The following is a 22,211-nucleotide window of genomic DNA, read 5'->3' on the forward strand; positions in this document are numbered from 1 at the left end:
ACTGGAACAGGTACTTTAGTCCATCCGGTGTGCTCTAAAGCCATTTGTCATACATCACACGTAACAACGATATATGCCACAAAATCAAAACCACCGGCTTGGGCCCTTTTTATAGCTGACAAATGTTACTAACTGGCATTCAACCAAGTATGAACCATCCTTGAAACAGTGTTTAAATTTTTGTACTAATGTATTTTTTGCAGCGCCTGTGTTAGTCCCACATTTGTCATTTTAATGCTGCACTGGCAGCATAATTAACTTCTGCTTTTTGATATATTGTACATTAGAAGTGGCTAAGTATTTTTGAGTGCGCCATTAGCCCTCTGAGATGCCTTTTTGTGACCACTAAAAACACAATAGAAAATTTATGAACATTTCATTTTGTGGAGCCAAATTAACATAGCAGTGCTGTAGACCAGGAAATGCTTCATAGGGAAGCTGAACTGTGTCAGTAACAACAAACAAAGGAATCTATAAACAACATAAAATGTTATAATCAATGTACTAATGAAGAATTAAGAATCGTGAGGTGCCACACATTACAGAGCTCTGCTGTTTCACAGCAAAAGAACATTACCTATAAGTCGTAACTCCTCAAAGTTTTGATAAAGACCAACTTTGGACTCCATCCATCTTTTCTGCCTGTCCCTCCATCTGTCAACCTTTTTGTTATGATAAATGAGAGAAAATATGTCTGAGGGGCATTTAGCTGCTTCATACGTTATTAGATAATTCCGAGAGACACTTACAGTGTTTTTATGTCTCCTCCCTCTCTCTGCTTTGGCTTCTCTTTCACTCTTTCCATCTCACACACTGACACACACTCTCATAGACCAACTGCAGATCTCAACATACTCGTGGGCAGTGGCAGCCTACGGGTTGAATATGATGTCATATTTTGAAACTAGAAAAAAACAAAAGCCTCCAAAGGTTCAAAGTCAGTCTTTAAAAGCTTAAACTGGAGTAAAAAGATTTTGCAAGATTGAAACCAAATTTTGAAGCATAAAAAGGTTTCTGCAAACATATTTTGCATCTGAGATTTCCTTCTTCACAGCTGGAGCACTCTTACAGCGTCTCTCCACCACATTTTCAAATGTATCACTGCAGTGTTTACTGGGTTCGGTGGGAAAGCAGACTGCTCAGCCAATGACTGACATGCACAGGATTTGCAAACAAAACGCAGAGTCGTGTCTGACTGTCCCGAGCAGTGCTTGTGGCAGACATGGACGTCTAAAAACACAGCAACGCCTGCAACGGTGTCCACTCTCCATCATGATGTAGAAATATTGGCGATGGGAATGATGCTCTTCGAGTACTAAGATAGAGTTTGAGTAACGCCTCTCAGCTTAATCTCTATTAAATGAACTGTCTGATCCCTGGAGTCGCTCAGCAGTTGCCAGTCACCATGGTAACCATTATTAGAAAGTGGGGACACGCAGCTGATTGAGATGATTGGACTGCTTCTCTGTGGTGTCTCTGTAGCTTTACAAACATTTTAAGATTTTCAACTGTAACTGCAAATTTTGAATCTCAAGGAAGACACCAGTCTGAGCCAGGAGTCCTTCACCAGTGAACTGCACTGGATGTTAACACACTCACGCACACACACATATATGCATATGTAGACACACAGAACTCATTTTACAAATTCATACACAAATATCCTTTTTAGTGCCAACTGCTCCAACGTGCTGTTTCTGCTTGCACTATAGCAGAAGCTGGCTTTTCAAAATAAACAGTAATAGGGGCCGTTTCTCAATACCAAGTACGCCAAGTTCGGACTTACGAACTTGGCAGTTCGGACTTAGCAAGTTCGATTTGGGAGTACAGTCTCTCCAGGACGGGAGGACGCAGGACCGTCATTCTGCAATTGGGACAGCAGCGTACTTGATGACGTTAGCAGGACGACACATCTCCGAAAACTTTGGAGCAAATTTTAAACTATGCGCTATCGTGATGAATCGACCACAGACTTTAAGTTTTAACATCCACTTTCTCACATAAAATAATCTTAAAACCACATTCCGTACTACTAAAACAGCAGTATTTCCAAACTTGTAACTTATAGTTGTGAGTCCTCTCCTCTGGCATCGTCGCGACGAAATGCATTCTGGGATACGTGGTTGCCCCAAGTCCGCACAAGTCCCCATCCGATGCATCCTCGATAAAGTGGGAGGGGCAAGAACACATCCGGGTATTTGAGTGTACTTGTCCAGATGTAGACTTGAGAATTGGAACAGTACTTGGACTCAGAGTGATGACGTTTCTCAAGTACACAAGAACACAAGTACAGAGAAGAACGCATATTGAGAAACAGCCAGGGTCTTACCTGGGTGTCCTGGAGCAGCTTGGATTTCCAAAATAAAAGGCTCAAAAGGGGAAAGGAGCTTATGGCAGGAAACTTTCAAAATAAAAGTATTATTGATTCATTTCTCTTTATATGCATGCACACAGCTTATCACCTCAGCTGATGGTTTACCCTTATTCCAACACACACACACACACACACACACACACACACACACACACACACACACACACACACACACACACACACAGGTGAATCATACCTCAACTCCTTCTCGTTACACCTCAACACAGACAAATTTCATAACTGTAATTTCAACACCTTCCATTTCTGATGATATCTTTTGCCCCCTTTACCCCTCCCCTATTATTCCAACTCCTACTGCATTATCTGCAGAGATTGTATTCTCCATTTGTGAGCTTGTCACAATTTTGTTGGACTGGATAGACCAATTTTGAAAAAGCAGAACCCAAATAAAACAAACTTTAAACATGAGAAGTGATATGTTTTGCAGTGTGATTGAATGTATTAGACCCTCAAAGAAGAACATCCTGTGATAGAAAAAAATAGGCAATTTCCTTTATAAGGTGCTTTTAAGGACATGGATGACTGAAGTTTTTGTGTTGAGTGGCACATTTCAAGATTGTTTTTCATAACTCATAACGCAGACTGTTCATGTGCATTTTTTGTGTACTTCACTAGAAGTTTAATATATGTAGTCCCATTGTGAATAGTGTGACCGTTGGTGATTTTTCTGTTATTGTGACTGTTTTGTCCGCAGTATACAACGCAGTGGGGCTGGCAGCCTACGAGCTGTTTGACAACGTGGACTTTGACCAGTGGTTCAAGAATCAGCTTCTTGGAGAGCTGCAAGTCAGCCATCACAGGTAATGTGTAGGAAGAGTTGCATTCCTTTTGAAACTGTCAGCATGTTTATTTCGTGTCTTTTTATTGTGACATTGTGCATTTTAGTACAGTTAAATTTTACACAAACTGCAGAATCACAAACTGCAGAATCCTCAAATGTTTACGAATGAAGAAAAAATACCAAGTCTAGGAGGGTGAAATAACCCAAATCTCTCGTATGCGTGCAGGCATAGAGGAGTTGGATTGCTTTGGATTGTCTTCATAAAACCTTACAGTGTTAATATTGTAAAGAATTAAAAACATATTTTGCCTCATCTACGTTATTTAGGCTTGAAACAGAAATAGTGAAACAGTGCCTTCTTGTTTTACTGGATGTGAGCTCACTTTCAGATGTTGTTTGATGCATTTCATGATTAACAGTGTAACTCAGGATAATTGACTGTTAACTTCTGTCCAGCTATTAATTACAGTCACCAGCTTAGTCAGTGCATGCCAAAAGGCTCATGAAGTAGCCAGCTGACACTTTGAGTCAATGTCTGTCACAGTCACATTAACACCATCCGTCCACATTCAGCAGTCAAACGTGACAGTGTCAGCACTGTAACTGGCTACTTCAAATAGAAGAAACAGCGATGCAAACTACGCAAACCTCGAACTGCAAACCGTCAGATGCAGTAACAACAAACATGGAGTTGACAGATGAATGCTTCAGAAAGGTGTTAGGAAACAGGTGGGCAGAGGCAAGGTGATGAGAGTGATATGAAGAACAAAGAAGTGCCCCGCACACGCACACCCCAAGACAATCAAAACAAAGAGCCTGCAGCACTCCAAAGGTCGGCCCCTCGGGTTGGTGCTGACGTCAGTGTGCAGGCGTGCTGATGTCCTCTCCCACACAGTGCAGCTGTGAATAACCCCTCCACTTTGGGCCCAGATCCTTTTTTTAATTTTTATTTATTTTTTAAAGTTCCATTCACTGTGTGACTCCTATTTTCTTTTTGAAATTTAAAGTTTTACTTTTTTTCTGTATTTGAACAAACTGAGCTCATCGAGTAATTGGGGATGTCAGTCAGGCCTCATGAGGGGAGAGGGGTGCATGAATCGAGCATCTTGAGAAATTAAAATGAGCGAACTGTACAGGGATGAAACATTAAAAGATAAGCCCAGCCTTGTCCTTTAAGTGCCTGTCTTTTTTTTTTAAACAACAGAGGGGTCCTTAGATGATAACTTATTTCTTTGTGTGGAGAGGATTTTGTTTTATTTTTATTTTTTTAGCAAAGCCAAGGTTAGTTATATAAATGACAGTAGATAAACTTTTCAACTCCCATCGATTCCTCTGTTCAAGGGTGCTGAGTCAGGCTGTGTTTCTGTCATTTTGGAGATGTTCCCACAGTCCTTTGAAGAGGCTTCTGCATTGAGAATGTAGATTCAGTACACATATTAAAGCACGGCCATTTTTGACGATGTTTCTTCATTCAGAGGCTGGTGTTCTCTCTCTCTCTCTCTCTCTCTCTCTCTCTCTCTCTCTCTCTCTCTCTGTCTTTGTCTCTCTCTCTCTCTCTTTGTCTCTCTCTCTCTCTCTCTCTCTCTCTCTCTCTCTCTCTCTCTCTCTCTCTCTCTCTCTCTCTCTCTCGTGTGTGTATGTGTCCGTATATGTATGTTCGTAGACTTGGTTGAGCGCTCGTTTGCTTGTCTTCATATTTGTTAGTATGTCATATTGTTGGACATCCTGTCACAATTCTGTATATCATTCTCAAATCCCAGTGGAGTGCATCAGTCACAAGAATATACTTTCTCGATGTTTGAATAAAACCCTGCTGGTCGAGTTAATGGAGCCATCACATGGAGGTTTCTTGGATGCTTTATCACTGTTCAGAATGGGGACACAATCTTACGAAGAAGAAAGTGTTTGAGATGAGGGCTTTAAGTGTTACTGACTGTGATTTTACTACAAGTACATAAAATGCACCATCACCCAGTAACTAAATACATTTGCTAGATCTAAAACCACTTATTTTTATAGCAGCAGCTTTTTCAGCACAATCAGAGCTCTCGAACACCCCATTTCCCCTCCATATGCTGCAGTCTATACACTTTGAAATTATGTGTACGCGCTGCATTGGATATGCTTGAGAGCTGAGCTGCGCATAACGATCACTCAGCGACCAGAAAGTTCAAAATCCCTGTTCCATACTGTGCTGGCCCATGTTTGAAGTGCTCAGCCGTGGCAGTGATTCAACAAGGGACCTGCAGTACCTTGGTATCAAAGCTGACCATGTACACATCAGCCCTTTACGCAACTGCTTAATGTGGGTGGATGTCCCTTTTTGCTGATGCTGCTGTCAAATTCATTCCAAAAGGTGTGCTGGTGCACTGATATCAGGGAGTTGTGGGGATCAGGTTATTAACTGTTATATTGTGAACTTAGGATTACTTGTAATGACCTGTGCTAGCTGACTTGCCTCTATTTTGTTGAAGCATTTGTGCTCTGGGAAATTCAGGGAAATGTCACAAATACTCAGTCTTCAAGTAATCCTTCCTGGCACACAATGATTATACTTTTTCAACAATGCCTTTTCTGTCTGCTCGATAACAACACCACGTCAGTGTCCTATACAATCTATTAGTGGTTTCATTATAAAAGAAATACAAAAGATATTTAGGGAAATAACAGAAATGCTGCTTTGTGACTCAGCAGTTGGACAGTCTGTGTTTAAATGACAGCAGCTGGCAGGCTGCCAGTGTTGCCGTTACGCTGTAGAGAAAAGTGATGTGCATTGATAGTGTTATTGAAAAGTAAGGGCCATACCAGCATCTGACCGGACCAACGTGAAATTTGCAGGTACCATTACATGCAGTGCAGTGCTCTTTCCCTGGCAAGTGTGTAAGTTTGTATTGATGACTTTGCTTAGCTTTGGCTTCCTTACGTTGGCCACCTGCTGGCTGCAAGGTGGCCCCTGTTTAATGCTTCTAATCTGTGTATGTATTTATTCTGTGTTTGCAGAACTGTTGTGTTTTGGATTTCTTCCAAATGCTCGAGTGTGCTGGAATGCAGCCCTTGTTGGAAGAGTTGAATTTAATTCAGCCCAGTGGTTGTTTGTTCATTGTCTGTTTACATTATATGGGCAATTATGTGTGTTCTTGTGGAAATGTAGATATTTTGCTGTAGCCATCTTGTTGCATCATTGCTGTTCTCCACTGCCAACAGGTTAGCACATACTGTGTGTGTTTTTATACATGTGTGTAAAAAAAAAAAAAAAAAAAAAAAAAAAAAATTTAAATAATAATGTGAAATTAACTCTCAAATTCACTTCGTAGTTCTTATAATGTAGGACGCATTTCTCCTCATGGTGGGGACAGACAGTGTATGTTGACCTGTGGACAGAGAACCAGAAAGTCAAACCCAAACAGAGAAGCAATGTCCGAATTATTTCCCACACTTGGCAACACCTCAGAAGAAGCAGACGGACAATACTTAAACTGGCATCTGCCAGAAGCCACCTTCAAAGCAGATTTTCAGGTCGACACACTCGCCTGTTGCACATTTGCATCTTGCTTATTTGGATTTTGATCCACATCACAAAGAACAGGAGAGGTATAATTGGAAAAAAAGCCAAAAGTAAAGTCTGTTTCTGTCGAGACACCGGTGTCATTAGAGTGGCTCAATTGATTTATGTCCTCGACAGTCTCTGAGGTTTGGACTAAAGGTCTGCATCCACCTGGTCCCACACCTGCAGGATTTCCTGCTGCTTCTCAGGACACAGTCTGTCAGTTACCATGCTGTTTCCCTAGGAGAGGGTGTCATTTAGATTTTATTCATCCTGATTCAGCTCATCAATCCTGGCTCAGGATTCACAGGACATTTTGTGAATGCGAAGTCAGCTAAGATGGCAAAAAAGACAGATGCCTTATACACGATGTCCCATTGATAATTTAAAGAAAACAGTTCAAAAATATACTTTCAGATAAAAATATCAGTTATGATTTAAATTGTTGCATTTTTGGCCAGATGTGACATGTCATGGCATGCAAATGAATGTGCAAATGTCCATCACCACACAGTGGCCTTGGGGAGAAAAAGAGAAGATGACAGGGAGTCATCGTTTGTCTTGTTGAACCCTGTAGGCCGTCGTGCCCCACACAGATCTCAGTTTAAGAAAACCTGAAATGGGCTAATTTTTGTCCAGATCAGGAGCCAGGTGCACTACATGATATAAACTGTCTGTGGACCTTCTGTGTTTATAAGCTGGTTGATGTCTTTCTGTCCTCAAGGGTGGAGACTGCATACTTGACTGATTCAAGTTGGCTTTGACCAGTATGACGCAGTTTAGAGTCAAGTTCTTGGTATCAACCCATGCTGGCTTGTTTCAGTAAAGGAACCTACTTAACATTCTGCCTTGTTGTTGTCTGGATGCTGTCAGTTACTTTTTAGTGGGCACTAGACACCTATGACACAGGTGGAATGCTCCAGTATTAAACTGTTGGTAAGGACAGCAACACTGAGGCTTACCTGAAGATCATAGAGCAAAGATTATTTGTCACTACCACCACCAAAAAACGTAGTTACTTAACGCAACCAACAGTAGGAGGAGAAAACTTTTAATATCACGCTAGCTGTGGTGAAGTGGATCTGAAGGCGTGGATATTTCAAAGCTACTTCAAAGGAATGCTGGATGCTATTTAACAATGCAAACAACAGAAGTTCATAGGCTTATGAGCTATTCTTCGTGATGTTTAAAAGCAGTATTAGAAGTGCTTACATGAGGAACTGAGCTGATGAAACTTAAGTGCCTTTGGTATAGACACCATAATACGTCACCAGGTCGCAAATCACTGTCTGCTTCATATCAGGTGGTTCTTCGTCTCCCTGTTATCCATTACAGTCATCGAATGTAAAACTTGCCGGGTATTATCTCTTACTATACATGTACAAGCCGTGTATGTGTTTACTGATTTGCTTGCAGGCTGGGTAATCTTTTTCCTATTGAGCTTCAACGGTGTCATTGTGCCTCTTGTAGGCTTCACTGATTTAAGTTTGAGCCCTGCGTAAGTCTGTCATAACACTCAATATGAAGGAGCCACAGTCTAAATATTAATAACCATATCTGTCAGCAAAAGTATTGTGAGCGACTTACACCTGTGGCTGAGCCTCAGGCTCGCAGTAAGCGCCCTGTATAGAAAAAAAAGTCACTTTTTTGCACGATGACGTCACAAACACGATCATACTTATGCACTTATCGACATGCACACTTAGGCTTTGACGGGCTGTCAATCCCGTCAACCAAAAGAGGTGTCATAACTGCGATGAGTCATGTCTGAGAGCATGGAGATGACAGCAAGTCACCTTTAAGCACGTGTAAACATGCACATGCTCAAACACATGACTCCTACGTGGACACAGCCGCACACACCCTCAGTATAAATTGACATCTAGCCAGAGGGGGCTTTTTGTGTCACCTCGACAGGCAGTGAGATACAGACACAGAGTGTGTTTCACCATTCTGCTGTCAGACTTTGCCAGCACAGAAAGCCTTTGGCATTTTGACATTGCTTGTTGTGACTTGACCTTTTGTGTGAAGTTTTGTCAGAGAAGTCGGCCCCTCTCCTGGGTGACCAGTAGATGCTGTTAAACGATTCTGTGCTTTGGGGATCTTGCACTTACTTTTCTCTTATTGCCAGTATGTGCCACTGTGGATGGGTTTCTGCTGGCTTTATAGCCTGAACACATTTGGACTGTTTGGCATGTTCGCAGATAAGATGTCGGGGTTATGAGCAAGAAGAAGCACCACATGGGCTTTCATTGCTGCATTATGAGCAAGCTGGCTACTGAATGAATCACAGCAAGTTGCATGAACCCCAATCGATTTGTCTCTTCATAAATGTTGATTCATTGACATCTGCATTTTCTGATTTCCCTCTTACAGTTATACTGGTTTCAATGTGACTGTGTTTACTACTGTGTCTCTTGTAACGGCTCCCTTTGTGACTTGCAAGGTCTTCCACCTGTTGCTGACACCATTAAGTGAGTAGACGTTGAGTGGTAGCGAGTATACTGACATTTGCTCACAGTGTTGTAGGTCAACAGCTAGTTGTGGAAACAACATGAATGCCTATTTTCTTATTGCACTAGATTGATGAGCAGGAACAGCTAAATGTGGCTGTTTACTCTAAAAACCACTTTTCTATGCAGTATAGCAATGATGCTGCTGAAATGAAACTACCGAAAGACTGAGTGACGCATGATATGCATTGTTTTTGAAAATTTATATGCAGTCTCTAGAAGTGTATGACTCAGCTTTTTTTCATGATCTAGTGTTCAAAAACCAAACAGAAATGGTAATAAATTGTAATATTGACTCACAATGCTTGTCGAATTGCAATACTTGAGAATCGCAATATAGGTTGAATCAACACCCAAGTATTGTGATATTATCAACCCGGGAGATAAGCATATCATCCCAGCTGTAATATCCAATATTGGTTTTGGTGCATGTCTAGCTCAGACTGTGAGAAACTCTTCATATCCTGAGTTTAAGAATTATTTGCCTTAGATTATTTGAGGGAGGCTAGGTTTTCCCATTTACATACATTTTAAAATCAGGTTACTACAGAAATGTGGCAATAACCACATTATTCCAGCGCATGTGCCCAGACTAAATATGAAATGAAATATGCAAAAGAGACATCACACAAAGGCCTCAGGATTTGCAGCTACCTATTTTACCACAAATGCTATAAAATGGAACAATGTCCAGGGAAGCAACACTCTGTCATTTACTGATCATTAGGATTCCGCTTTTCATTTAGTTCATATTTTGTCCGTATAGTTTTCCTGTGTGTTTGCCAGAAGGATGACAGCTGTATGGAAGAGGCAGGTTTAGTGTGGATGATTCACCTTTGACTGACTGACAAATACCCCTGTCAACCTGCCTGTCCATCTGCCTTTCCATCCTTTTCTTCCACTTTGCCAGCACACTAATAATAAACACTACCAGCTGTAGCCTCCCCAGCTGAAATATTCTATATTTGTCAGTCACAGACATTCAGTGCGCACCACTCTTTTATAACGCATGCAGTTGGGATATGGATTGTGATGTTTTTGTGGTCTAAACTTGCATAAAATCTTAAACGTATTAGCCAGAGGTTGTCTTCTGCACTGTGCATAAAAAGAGCTAATATATTTTTTAGCTGGTTGTTTTAAAGAATATTTGAAGGCGACACCAGAGAGTGTCCTGTAGATTTACTCTACATGAGCGTTAGTGTGACAACAGATAATCATCTGTAATTTGATTATTTATTCTTGATGTCACCGACTTGTTATCCGAGTGCCAGTATTTTGGTGCCAAGCTGGTGTTTGGAACCGGACTATAGAGAGAGCTCTGGGAATGTGCCCATGGCCATTGTCCACTGGCACTGCCGTACCTGCTCCCTCGTGTTGGAATCATCCCATATGTTGCTGCCTCCATCAAAGCTTGTAGAAAATCAGATTGGTCTGGCTCCCCTTTGTTTGCCGTTAAAAGTAATTGGAAGCTAGTTTGTTCTTCTTGCATGCTCCGCTGCCTCTGAGCAGTGTAGCACAGGAGTGTCTAAACGCAGTCTTGTGCTTTTAAGATGATGAGAAATCAGGTCCAAATGGCGTTTAGCTTAATGCTGTTAGCGGTGGTAATCTAAAGGCTCCGTTTTAGTTTTCAAAATTCCTTTGGCAAATATTTATTTGAAATGCACTGGGAAATCAGTTAAATCAATTATCAAAACAAAACACAGAAACAAGCTTTTGATCTTATTTATACAAGCGAACTCTGTTTCTCTTTTCCTGCACGCACACACAGACGCACATGCACACAGTGTTGTTTGCCTTCTCCAAGTCCTGAGTCATGCTGTTGTTTAGTATCTTCTGGCTCATAGCCCAGACTGGTCTCTGGTTCCCTGTGGATATTTGACAAGAAGCCAACAAGAGTGTCACCCCCCTGTCCTTTATCCTCTTGTCTTTCTGTTCCCTCATCCCTCCATCCGCTCATTTCTGTCAAGGCGGTCCTCAGACACACTTTCTGCTTCGGATACAAACAAGGGCAGATGCCGAGGGACACTTTTTGCCCGCCGTTGCAACTGTCGAAACACCGCCAGTTTCCAGCATGGCGTGTCTCACATGTGGGACACGCAGTGCAGGGTGTTTTAATTCATATCGCGCAGCAGTCAGCCCCAGTGGGTTTGTGATCATTGTAGTTTATGAAGTATGTTTTTTCCCTGATTTAGTTTTTCTGTCACTGTTCCGTGTCTGTGTCCATGTCCCTCAGGCTTTGCTGGCATGCATTCGTTTAACCAAATCCACACACAAAACACTCTTCTTCTTTACACTCTGTTTCCACCGAGTTCTCACTTTGTCCCTGGGTTATGTTTTGAGACTGTTTTTATGTGTAAAACTTGAAAACTGTAAAACTCAACGGTGGGTAAAACCATGGTCTCCAATATCCTGTGTAACAGTGCCACTATCTTTTACCACTGTCTCTCCGGGGACTTTAATCTGGTGGCATACACATGCACACTGAAATGTGAACAACCACAGTGTGGCTTAAATTAGACATAGACTTGGAGTTGGATATGTGCAATAGGAGGACAGAGATATGGGCTTTCTCCCTCAGAGCACAAATTAGACTCCAGTCTCCACCATACAGAAGCCACTGATAAAAGTAATTTCAAACTGAGCCATAAGCAATGACAGCACTGATTTCATCACTTCAATAGCTGGACCAGTTGTTTTTAACGGATCCAAGTACTGTAGCTACACTGTGGAGATAAGCTGCTTCATTTCTCTAAACTGTGATATGGATGAAGAGTGCAAGAGGAAGTCTGTTAAAGTATTCTCTGCAACCTGAACTAACTCCTATTCTTGTCTCTTCAGGTACAAGTTGATTCGCCGACGAGTCATCTGGCTAATAGGACAATGGATCTCTGTCAAGTTCAAGTCCGACCTTCGACCTTTACTCTACGAGGTCATCCTGAGCCTCATGCAGGATCCTGACTTGGTGGTAAGGCATACAGACACAAAGTCAGTGCTGCTTATCCTGACTGAAGTGCCAGCTTCCCCTCAAAACATTGGCTTGGTAATGACTGAATGGGCCGTTAGTGAAAATGCTCAGTCAGCCAGACAAACACAGCTCTGTGTGTAACAGCATTGAACCACAGCTATTATACTGCCAACGTTCTCCACACAAAGCCAAACATAGTTAGTCAGAGATCGCAGGAAGGTGCTGTCATCTGATTTCTCAGCATACTATGTGGGATTTTCCTTTGTGTTTTTAGAGAGGCTATTTTTTTTTTTTTTTTTTAGTATATTTTGATTAATAATCAAACCTTTTATTTAGTCATTACCATTTTTATTCAGCCATTACCCTGTGTGTATAAGCCCTGTGTGATCCTATTTGTGGAAAAGTGGCTATTATTATTATAGTCACCCTCAATTCAAATTACATTTCACCATCCTTGGGTTTCTTGCCTCATGAGCCATGTGCTTGATTGATGTGTTTTCTTTCAACAGAATTTATATGAAGGAATGTGAAAATTTCAGTGCGTTATTTACAATGCATTTCAACATAATCTCAGCATTAGATGGAACCCTAATGAGTGGCTGACTTCATTCTCTCTGCGTCTAATTGCCTGTCTTAATTCATAATCCGTCCTTGTGTGCAGGAACTTATAGATGTGTGTTTATTTGTCGTCCTCTTAGTTGCAATACACATAATTAGGATTAGAATATAATAAGGATTAGAATATACTTAAGTCAGTAATACATGTAAGGCAGAGCCCACTCAAACACCATGCTCTGATAATGTTAATGTGATGGATGAAATAATACACTAAACTCCATTTTTTTTGTCTTGGGGTATAGAAGCACACATGTAAACATACTGGCTCGTACAGTTTCAGCGGCCGCTCTTCACACAAGCATCACTGAGCAGCTCACCAATCATAGGTTCCTGATCAATATTGTCTGAGCCAATTAGAACCTCTTGGGCAGAATTAATTATTGATCATAAACTTTGAATGGCCTAATGGAGTAAACTGGGCCCTATCAATCAGACCAATTGGTTATCAATGTCTTTATTACCATTCTGTGGTCCTCGTTGTTCAGATGGATTAGAAGCTGCCAGTTTATCTCTGACATTTTGGCTTCTGTACTTCATTGAAAGGGGTAATCGACAAGAGCGACTTATTGATTTTCCCCGATGATCATACGTCAGCACAGGCACTTGGGTTTGCTTTATTGTCTTATGAGGTGCTTTTTTTTGAAAATGAGAGAAACAGGAGAATATATGAGGGCGAGAGAAGTGGCAGAAATAAAGATATCTTCATTAATGTCTTCCGATTGGAAATACTGTAGAGTGACAGAGTGGTAATTTTATCGAAATGGGCATTAACTGCATGTTAAATGGGCTAAATGGGTTTTGGTTTCAGTTTAAGTGTCCTGAACGATGTCAGAAAGTTTCAGATTTGTCTTCATTAATAAGGAAATCCATTTCTGTGCACCGATTTCTTACAGTATGACACCTTACCTGAGTGTCTTTGTTTTATTTTTTTTAATTAATGCCATATTATCCGCTTATGTAACTGTCCCACCCTTTTGCACATTTTAAAAGATTAGTCTATTATGTAAATTTTACTGAAACGTCAGCAATAATGAACAAAATTCCTATTCCTAATGTAAAACGCGTTATTTAAGATACTAACCACACGTCCCCAGGAGATCATTTAAGAGCTCGGTGCCTTAATAACGAAGGCACAGTCACCTTGCATCATTAATTTGATTTAGGGGTCTTGTGCTTGTCCTTAAGCAACAAATAGGCTTGTAGGGAGTTATGAGCTTGGTAATACAAATGATGGACAAGCCTGTGCCTTAAATGTGATTAGTGAAATCTTCAGATTAACCCGTAAGTGGCTAAAATAAGTGTTATGCCCTTTCTTCCCGAGGAGCCTCACTGCCGTGTTTTGTGATGCTGAAGTGGAGGGGTATGATTTGCTGGGCAGCTGATGTATTGCAGGTGCAATCCAGGTGTTATGTAATAACACAGAAGCATGATTTCTTCATGTTTGTTTCATAGAAATGATTTTAGATTTGGTTTAACTACTGATGTCGAGACTCATTTTACAGCCTTATTTATGTTCAGTTTGTTAATCGACGATGCCTGTATTTGCTGTGCCTTTGAGAAACGCAGATATCGTCAATAAATAGCGATTTTTGTGAAGATGTGACACCCTGTGGTGGTACCTTTGCCTGTGAGACAGAGACGTGTGTGCACACACATCAACGGTTCATTGGCATTTATCACTGACATTCATGAGCTGAATCCTCATTTCCTCCGATATGTTCTCCTCTACAGCTGCATTCTTCTCTGATGTTTACTCACTGACTCTGAGTGAAGGCTAAAAATAATCTTGGTGGCATGTTTAACTCCTTCTGTCTTCAGGCCATTTGCATTCGCAGTGGGAGGTAATAATGTTTTCTTGAATTTGCTGTTAAGCCAGCTTTGACGATATCAAGCTGTGATGTTTTAGTCAGCAGTTTGTCCCATTTCTGCTCACTTTTCCTCGACTGCTTGAAGGCTTTGGGGCATTTTAAATATGGATTTCTACGTCATGATCATAATCCCTCTCAATCATGTTTTTGGTTACTGTATGGTAAATGCATTGTGACAGACATGGGGTTTGAACCACAGATTATTGCTGGAAGTGAAGATCAGAACCTGACAGCAAGGAGAGGTCCTAGCAAACATGAAACTGGAGTGATTTGTAATGCGTCTTTCTTCAGATCAGAATTTGCCTCAGACACCCATATTACATCAGGCTTTTCCCTCCATACCAAATATGAATATTTCTTGTCAGTGTAAGTCTTTAATCAGTGTAAAATGATTAATTTTGCAGCTGAATTATGCTCAAGTCAAGTAAATCCAGAACATTAATCATTAATCATTTCTTTCTCTTCCAAAAAGCTTATTATGAGATAGCTCTCCGTTTCCTGTGATTTGAACGATAAGCCAGCTGTAGCCACAATTTGTGCAAATTATGGCTGTTTATCGGCTCTAATTCTAATTTCCTGATAATGCTTGTTTATTGCCTTTGTGGTTGGTGTCTGTGAGGCCATAGTGAAACTTTGATCCACTCCTGGGCTGTTTCAGCTGATGCCATCTGTATTAAATCTATCTAAAACTCGGGCAATAACTGCCATTTGTTTATACCAACACTGGGTGAATTATTTTCCTGAAGGAAGGCTGCGTTCATTTTATATTGAATGTAGTTTTGCTGGAGTTTGTAATTTACCATCTTATCAATTTTGTTGGTTTTTTTTCTGAGTTGTTGCCAGATTGAAGTTTTTCTTCGGCTGTTTTCGATTCAGCGAGACGGTTCAGTGTAATGTTCACTGATTAAACCTTTAATCACTCTTTGATTCAGTTTGAACCTGCTGTTTTTAGCATTCCTCAAAGACAGTTTGAGACTGAATAATGATATGAAGCAAATGTTTTGACTGAATCATTGTCAGGCATTGTATGTGTGCGTGGGCGTGTGTGTGTGCATATGTGTGTGTTTTGTGGGACCCATCTGAGTATTTCATCGAGCATTCAATTATCCTCTGCGCTTTGCTGTGGAATTGAAATGCAGTTTCTCTCATTAGTGTTTGAATTGCCAACAAGGCCAGTGCTGATGGCAAATGATGGGCCTCGTTCATCAACATACTCTTTTTGTTGGTGGTTAATGTATGCAGCATTACTGAAACATTATTCTGTATTTTATCATCTTGCAGATACAGGAGGGGGGGGACATTTGTGCATCTCTAAATCCAGCTATGTCTCAGATTTAACTTTTAGCAGCTTCACATGTTGAATGTGTATTTCACAGTGGCCCCCCCTGATCTTAATCTTTGAAAGCAGGTTGAGTGTTTGAACTTCTTGTGAATGGACAACAATTAAACCTGTTGTCACTTTGAATCTATTTGACAAATTCACAGAGACAGTGACATGTCTTTCTGAATGAATTGCCAATTTTCTACCATGCTGTTGAACTTTGTTAAATGTTCAATACAAAAGAGTTACGCAGATTTAAGCGTAATTCCGTGCAGATTATGCAAAAAAATTCATCCATGCAGGTGTGTAAAATGTGATATTAATGACTGAATTTCATTCTGTATTCCACGCAAAAGTACCTGTATTTTTATGTCCGGCCAAATAAGTCAGTATAAGGGAAATCAATGCTGTTGTTGCAAGTGTTAAATATTGATGACATGCACTTCTTTGATAAAACCATGTTAAATCGTGGTTGTTGCAGTAGTTTTTTTGGGGAGAATGTGCAGCCTTGAGTCTGTTTGTTTTTCAGTGCATCATTAACACATGCTTCTGTCATAGAAAGAATAAATGCCATCAAGCAGGTTGAAGCTGAAATTAGTAACTGTGCTGCGATCATCCTCTGCAGCGCTGACAGGTCTGCGCTGAAGCTGTGCTTTTTGTTTTTGTTGGAGGCTTTTTTGAAAGCTTGCTGCTTATTTATATCAGTCACTTCAAAATTGGGAAAACGCACCAGCTAGTGAACTGTGATACTACTGAGCTTATGCTTTGGTTTGATCTGCAGAAATATAAGCATGGTGCAAAGTAAGTGACTTCCCGAAAGCTGACTTACCTTTGAAGTGAATTGATTGGCATCAAAACTATGAAAGTCTGAAAAGTAGAGAGTCCAAAAAGAGAAACTCCAACCACTTCAGTGGAGGCAGTTGTGTGTTTTAAGAGACTACAAATGTGCATATATTAATGATTTAGGACCTGAAAAATAAAATATTTAACAAACACATTTTCTTCCTGCAAATGTAGGCTGTCCTACAAAATAACACAAGTATAATCTTGGGTTTACCATAGAAAATATGAACATGGAGAAAACAAGGATTGAGACGATATGATTTATTTTTCCAGTCAGTATTATTTATAGCAGAATGAGTTATGCAATGCAAAGAATCTAACAAAAGGTACTGTTTATCTACAGTGAGTTATCCAAATTAACTTGTAACCAAATACCACAAAGAAGGCTCCCAGACTATTTTCTTGAGTCTTTTGTCAAGCTAAAAAAAACCCCCCCAAAACTTTGTGACTTAAGAAATAATGCAGCTGTGCCAAAGCTTGCAAAGACCTTTTAATAGATTGGGTACCATTGATGTTTGTCTGCAACTAAACACACACACACACACACACACACACACACACACACACACACACACACACACACACACACACACACACACACACACACACACACACAGAGGGAAGAACACAGTATTTATGTGGGTCATTTTTGGGGACATTGCATAGACTTACATTGATTCTACTTTCTAACACTTGCCCAAACTTTTTCCCATTTGGGCATCACTTTAGTCCCCAGTTGGAAAAGACATCGCCATTAACTGGTGTTAATTCTGACATGTGTTTCCAAACATAGGCCAAGTCAGAAACACGCACACAAACTGACCCTCACTGATCTGAGCGCTTACCTTTTACACTTTAAACGTGGAGAGGAATTGTTGAGGGCAAGAGCCGGCTGTAATGCAGTCTCTAACCTTTCGCTTCCCTCGTTTGCTTTCCTTAATATCCCCCATCTCCAATATCATCGCCGTCTCCCTGTTGGGCATTTGCACCTCGATCACTCTGACCCTGCTAGATTATACTACGAGTCTATAAGAGCGCAGGGACCACTTCGTTTTATAAGAGCCTGTATTTAGCTAACTTGCTGCAGGTGCACACTTATACGGAGTGTTCAGTTATAAAAAGCTTGTTGTTGTGGTCTTTCTGAGACTGCCATTAAAGGAAAACATAATTATAGTTTTGGTGTTTGGTGGTATTGTTGCATGTGCATCTGTGGCAGTCTTCTTTTGCTCTATTTTTTCATGGCTTAGTTTAGTACAAACTCAGTACGTCTTCTCTACCTGCAGCTTTCATAAGCTGACAATCCCGACGGGCTAATAGAGGGATTCAAGTGTGATGTCTGATTTCTAAAATGAACTCTATGTTCATCTTTTTTGTTTCTTATAGGTGCGGATTGAGACAGCTACAACCCTGAAGCTCAATATCCTTCCTATACTATTTTTTCAGTGTAACACTCCACCATTAGGTGGCCCTATGGGGCGAACAACACTTCATACACAAAGTCAAAACACAACATAAAATCCCAGGCTGAGAGGCAGCCAGACCCGCGGTGCCCACACCACAAGCCTCTCCTCTGATGCTGGCACTGGAGCTTTCTAAGCACTTCAGTCCCAGGTCAGGTTCACCTCATTCAGCAATGAATCACACCTGTGCAGAGTTAGAGAGGACAGGACAGGAGAGGAAAAGGGACAAACAGCACAGGGAACACACACAGCCATAACATTCAGATAGGTACAGTCTTCGTTATGCGAAAGCATCACCTGTGCACACCTGTCCTATTTGATTTTATCCTTAACTCGTGATCACCTGTTGATGACTTTGAGTTCCGGACAGAGCAATTCCTCCCTGTGAGTACATGTACCAGTCAAAAGAAGTTGTTGTCATAATCATGAATAGGTTAACGTTTTCTGCTGCTCATTCCCCTTTTTCTAACTCTTTAATTCTCTCTCCGTTTAGTACCTCGAGTCTATATTCGGGCTGCTCTTCCAGTTGTTGCAGCAGGTGACAGAGTGCGACACCAAAATGCAGGTGCTCCATGTCATCTCCTGCGTCATCGAGAGAGTAAACATCCAGGTGAGACAACAAACAAACAAACAAGTGTTTAGGAACGTAGGTCACATATTGCTCAACTCTGCCGTCTATAGGACTGCTCAAATGGTCATCAATGAAGCGGACTCTGGAGGGGACATGTTACAAAGCTGCTGTACTGGCCTCAGACCACCAAGCTAAAACAACCACCTGTCCTCAAAGATAGTGAGACATTAATGATTTTTCACATCCCGAGACACTGGTGCTTGCAAAAGCGACTGCAAGTCCAATTCCTGACTGTTTGTAAATCATGACGCCTAAGGCATTTGTTCTGATGTCTGCTCTCATTTAGCGTGATGATACAGTCTCTTCTCTGCCACTGCAGTGCTTTTGTGGCCGTATGGATTTTATGTTTTTTCTAAGCATCCAGTAAGTCATTCTAATCCACTTAACTGTCAACCCTTGAAAAAAATTGACCTTCCTCTCGACCCCCCCAGACTCTTTTCAGATCCGCTTTTAAGCACTTTTCCCTTAAACGATCTCTTGACTTAAATCTGTCAGAGAAATGGCTTTCATCCTTGTGAACTGTCATTCTGGTTAAGTCTTCACCAGTCTCTGGCCCTGGCTAAACTTCTGCAGTCAGTGGAAGTCCCATTAATATTCTAACTCCTCTCACAAGGGATTTTGAACCCACAAAGAGTGGCAGCAGCTGAGAAAACTAGTCAATGAAACCACGAGTGCAGCTTGACTTGAAATGAACATGATGACAGATGTGATGAGATTTAGCTCCTTTTCCTGCCATTGGTCTCGCAAATGTTATCCTAGGCTGGTTTGTGGGTCTGTTTTTCTCACTTTTTATCTTTATCCTCGAGGCTGTGAGTCGCGTTTCTTTTCTACTCCTTCCTCTCCTCCTAGCCAGCTCCTTTATGAAGGTGTAATCGAGCGCAAAATCCCAGTGTTGCATCTGCAGCGCAGCCACATAGCCACCATAGGGAATCCGAAGGGTGAGCGCATGTCAGCACAAGGAAGTGGTGGAAAACTTTTTGAGGTCCGTAATTCATTGGATGTCTTAGAGTTGGCTGGCTGCACAGCGACTGTACCTAAATTACACAATGTGCCATCACATTTTTCAATTTCACACAGGAATGAGAGTGATGGCGTCCACTTGGTGTCTGACCATCCACATTTTAGCAGTGGTTAAAACCAAATAATTTCATTTAAATGGAAAATAAAGTTGTTAAGGTACAATCCTGATTCCAATAAAGTTGGTACTCTGGATAAAACAGCTAATGCATATACGCAACTGAATACAGTCTAAAGACAATGTATTTAATGTTTAATATTAAGTTCAGTCCTCAGGAGAAAGGTGTCACCTGCTGACTTTTTTTTGGGTTCACGATGATGAATTTGTTCATTATGGGTAAAATGCAAAACCTTAACTCAGTCATTTGTCACACCTTCAAGTCATCAAACGTACATATATGCCCATTGTATAATCCAGAAGACACATCAACAGATATAAAACTTCTGTACATGTGACACTGATGTGTTTTCCAAATTCATATTGAAGAATCTGAACATCCTTACGCTCCTTTACACATGAGTTCGGGTCTGATTGTTGCTGCTGTAGCTGCCATGGCTCCACACTCATTCATATCATGTGTCAGCCAAATTGGCCTCCATTAACACACTGTCAAGAGATCACCTCAGTGGAGTTTTGATTCTCACTGTCACTGCGGAGAAAATATTCCGTATTTTCAGCGAGCTGTTACCCGACCTGCTTTTCCACTGAAGCATGTTTTGAAGAAGCTCACATTAGCTCTGAATTCACTGCTGGAGAACCCAAACCTAAAATTTGAGAGGAAGTGTTACACTCATTGCATGGTAGTTTTCTTTAAGTGTATTTAGACATCTAATGAAAATGCATCTTTGCTGAGTCTGGAACAATTCAGAGAACATCACTGTCCCCATCACTGCTCCCAAGTAGTGTAAGATGCGGGTTGAATTTCAGAGTATGACTGTGTGTGCTTTGCTTCTTATTTACCATTTTATTTTTCTTCTATTTCAGATCCGGCCATATGTAGGCTGTCTGGTTCAGTACCTGCCTCTGCTCTGGAAGCAATCTGAAGAACACAACATGCTTCGATGTGCCATACTCACTACACTCATCCACCTGGTACAGGTACGGTGCATTACCGGCCTTTGATGTGTGTGCCTCGTGTTGAAGAAGGCGCACACATGCTCCGTGTACGTGCATGAAACGTTCTTGTCAAGCAGAATTTAGCCAGTGTTCATACACCATGCAGGTGGCAAGTTGTTTGGTCATTGCCAGGCCAGTTGTTCACATGCCAAACTGAACCATCTACAGGAAGGTAGAAGTATGAGTGTAGACGTACACAAATAGCAGTATTGATGTTGCCTCCTGCTGGCAAGAAAGCAGTGGCTGCTGATTTGCTTTTCACACTTGTGCCACCAGCAGGCAATGAACATTACAGCTGCTGCTTTTCTTCTGTGTTTGTGTGTGTGTCTTAACAGCTGAGCCAAGTGTTAGTTAAAATGAAATAGTGTAACAAAATTACACAACAGTAAATATCAACTGCTCAAATAGGAGTGACATTCACCTCATGGCTGTAAAACACTCAGAGGTGTTGATGAATTTGTAAATGAGTTTATCGTCTATTTCCGTTTGAATCATCCGTGAAGGGCGCACAATGTCAGGCTTTAATTGATCAGACTACAAAACAGCACCGTTGAGCAGCTCAAGCCTGGATGTTTGTGCCAGACTTTTCATACGGTTGTTTTCAGATAGAAATGTTCCGCCTCAATCAGCTCCCTTCCCTCACTCACCACTCCACAGCACAGATTTGGCTGTCTCACCTCGGCTTTGCGGCGAGCCAGCTCTCGTCTCTCTCAGGATCACAAGAAAAGAGCCCATTAACAAAACTACTAGATTAAAATAAGCAAAAAGGTGACAGGAAAAGTATTACAGAGAAAGGTACTGAGGTTAAACTTAATTAATGGCTCTGTCGGGTACAGAGCGCCTGTCATTTAAAGTTTATCATGTCTTGTTGTCCATTTTGAGTGGAACTGCCCCCTTCTGCAGTGTGACAGGTGGTACTTTTCAGTGGATCTGGCAACAAGTGTGGTTTTACTTGCCCGGCCACATGTTGCAGAGGCTGAGCTCCAAAATGTCTGCGAGGGAGACCTGGGTCAGGCCTGGGCTTTTTGTTTGTGTTTTTTGTTTTAGCCTTCACCTGCCAGAAATTGTGCTTTTGCTGGCGAAGCAACCTGGAGGCTGTCTGGTCTTTCTGTCTTTGCTGCTCAGCCTCACTTGAGAT

At 41.2% G+C, this 22,211-nt stretch overlaps 1 protein-coding gene across 1 annotated transcript in view; it reads left to right on the plus strand.

Annotated features, from left to right (window-relative positions):
• ipo11 (importin 11) overlaps positions 1-22,211 on the plus strand; it is a 115,002-nt gene that overhangs the window by 36,663 nt on the left and 56,128 nt on the right. Inside the window, exons 15-20 of the mRNA XM_070964721.1 lie at positions 3,090-3,195; positions 12,072-12,198; positions 18,232-18,265; positions 18,652-18,692; positions 18,802-18,918; positions 20,942-21,055. Coding sequence (XP_070820822.1) covers positions 3,090-3,195; positions 12,072-12,198; positions 18,232-18,265; positions 18,652-18,692; positions 18,802-18,918; positions 20,942-21,055 — 539 coding nt within the window. The remainder of the gene's footprint in view (positions 1-3,089; positions 3,196-12,071; positions 12,199-18,231; positions 18,266-18,651; positions 18,693-18,801; positions 18,919-20,941; positions 21,056-22,211) is intronic.

Source organism: Chaetodon trifascialis, chromosome 6 (assembly GCF_039877785.1).
Source record: "Chaetodon trifascialis isolate fChaTrf1 chromosome 6, fChaTrf1.hap1, whole genome shotgun sequence".
Taxonomy (NCBI): Eukaryota; Metazoa; Chordata; class Actinopteri; order Chaetodontiformes; family Chaetodontidae; genus Chaetodon; species Chaetodon trifascialis.